The sequence below is a fragment of the Stegastes partitus genome, unplaced genomic scaffold (assembly GCF_000690725.1).
Source record: "Stegastes partitus isolate 25-593 unplaced genomic scaffold, Stegastes_partitus-1.0.2 Scaffold297, whole genome shotgun sequence".
Taxonomy (NCBI): Eukaryota; Metazoa; Chordata; class Actinopteri; family Pomacentridae; genus Stegastes; species Stegastes partitus.
Genome location: NW_007578028.1, coordinates 531,172 through 533,431, shown reverse-complemented (window position 1 = coordinate 533,431; position 2,260 = coordinate 531,172). Strand labels below are relative to the sequence as shown.

Sequence of the window (2,260 nt, the reverse complement as noted above, 5' to 3'; positions counted from 1 at the left end):
TAATATGCAACTTCATATTTATTAACTTTGGATCGTTGTACACTGGACGTTAGCCTACATCTCTTGTTGGTGCTATGCCGGTTGTTTAAACCGAGCCAGAACGAAATACATGTTGTTACCAGCTGAGAGTTGTGCTTATTTCTAATGTGACCGTTTTAATGTGTTCTACATGTGGATTAAGTAAATGCAGCTTCATCGTCATGAGATGTTATGGATCACAACTGACAACCAGACTGAGCTTTAAAAAAAAAAAAAGAAGAAGAAGAAGAAGAAATACCCAACATAGGACACATGTTCAATTAAGATAAAATGTGAATGCAATAGCAAGATGACGCCCACATAAACTATTTAGTCAGGGACAAACGGAGCGCTGCAGATACGCCCTTCTCTTATCACTGATGCAGATCCAGAACAAATTGTTCAATCGTTTGCTGGCGTCTGGGAGGAGGAGCAGGTTTGCTTTAAAAGGGGCACCTGGTGCCAATTAGCTCATCTTCTACGGAAAATAGAGAGCTGCAAAAATGGTCGAGTGGACAGACTTTGAGCGTGAAACCATCCAGAACATCTTCTCCCAGATGGACTACGAGGAGATTGGCCCCGCTGCTCTTTCCAGGTGTGACATCTTTGCAGTTTTGCATTAAAATCCTTTTAAGAATTTGTATTCATGTCCTTTACGCACAGATGGAGATTTTACTGCACATCTTACTTGAACATGTAACGTGTCTCCTCAGGTGTCTGGTTGTCTACCCCTGGACTCAGAGGTACTTTGGAAACTTTGGAAACCTCTACAACGCGGCTGCCATCAAAGCAAACCCAATGATTGCAGTTCACGGAAAAACTATCCTCCACGGTCTGGACCGTGCTGTGAAGAACATGGACAACATCAAGGCCACCTACGCAGAGCTGAGCGTGCTGCACTCTGAGAAACTGCATGTGGATCCTGACAACTTCAAGGTACCGTGAATGAATGAGACACTTATCACTAGTCAATGACTACAACATTCCACCTTCCACACTGTTGATGTGCACTGATGCATGTCATGTCTTCTTGCAGCTCCTGGCAGACTGCCTGACCATTGTGCTCTCTGCCAAGTTGGGCAATGCCTTCACCGGAGAGGTCCAGGCAGCTTTCCAGAAGTTCCTGGCCGTGGTGGTGTCCTCCCTGGGAAGGCAGTACCACTAGAGAGCTGAAACAGAGGACATCATCTGCTGATCATCTGTTCTGACTCAAAAGTGAATAAAAGAAGAAGCTCAGTGAACCTGCTGTATGCTCGTGATTACTTTCAAAATAGATACACAAAATGACAAGCACTTGGGGTGATGCAAAACAACAAAACAAAAAAGCTGACCTTCAGACACAGCTCCATATGAGACGATGGCAGATGGCCAAACATCTACATGCACACTAGCATCAATAATGAGAACTCTGCACAGACGTTCTGTACAACATCAGTGAAAACATCAGAGAGCTGCAACAGAGGACCCTCACATGTTGATCATATGTTCAGAGGTTTCTTGTTTTTATCTCAAAAGCAAATAACTCAGTGAGCATCTAGATCTCAGTTTGTCTGTGATACATGAAGAATAATGTGTCTGAGCTGAGCTGACATGCAGAGAACTTGAAATGTGACCAATGAATCTTAAAATACAACTTGAAATGTAAAGAATTGGAGATCAAATACCTACAATTTTTAGGTGCATAGGTATTTCTTTAATAGCAAAAAAATGTTTAGATAATTGGTATTATAACAACTATTACATATATGATTTTAAAATGATGATTAGTTATTTAAAAAATACTTCCAAATTCACTTTTGTCTACTGACAAATAAATTCACCATCTGATGTTAGGCTTTAAACTGGGTTTGCTTATTCTTTACGTCCATGTGGCGTTGGACAGATTTGAAGAACTTGTGGTTTTTTGATCCATATTCAAACAGAACAAAAAGACCATCACAGCATCACTCAGGGTGAAGGCAGGAGACATCCTGGACAGGTCACCAATCTATCACAGGGCTACACTTAGAGACAGACAAACAAGCACACTCACATTCACACCTAATTTAGAATCACCAATTAACCTCAACATGTTTTTGGACTGTGGGAGGAAGCTGGAGAACCCGGAGAGAACCCACGCTGCACGGGGAGAACATGCAAACTCCACGCAGAAAGATCCCAGGTGTCCTAATCTGGACACACATCGGGGATCTTCTAGCTGTGGAGTGACGGTGCGGAGTCACCGTGCAGCCCATGTTCTTTT

General features: G+C 42.5%; 1 protein-coding gene across 1 annotated transcript; it reads left to right on the top strand.

Annotated features, from left to right (window-relative positions):
• The first annotated feature begins 468 nt into the window (after positions 1–468).
• LOC103358230 (hemoglobin subunit beta) lies at positions 469–1,259 on the top strand. The gene is made up of 3 exons (XM_008283117.1): positions 469–613; positions 732–954; positions 1,055–1,259. The coding sequence occupies exons 1-3, from the start codon at positions 522–524 to the stop codon at positions 1,181–1,183; spliced, it is 444 nt and encodes a 147-aa protein (XP_008281339.1). The 5' UTR covers positions 469–521; the 3' UTR covers positions 1,184–1,259.
• Positions 1,260–2,260: the final 1,001 nt, after the last annotated feature.

Excerpts from the sequence above, each read along its gene's own strand:
- LOC103358230 (XM_008283117.1), top strand. The coding sequence starts at position 522 with ATGGTCGAGTGGACAGACTTTGAGCGTGAAACCATCCAGAACATCTTC. Across the intron at positions 614-731 it reads GGCCCCGCTGCTCTTTCCAG|GTGTCTGGTTGTCTACCCCT; the intron begins GTGTGACATCTT and ends GTGTCTCCTCAG. Across the intron at positions 955-1,054 it reads TGGATCCTGACAACTTCAAG|CTCCTGGCAGACTGCCTGAC; the intron begins GTACCGTGAATG and ends GTCTTCTTGCAG.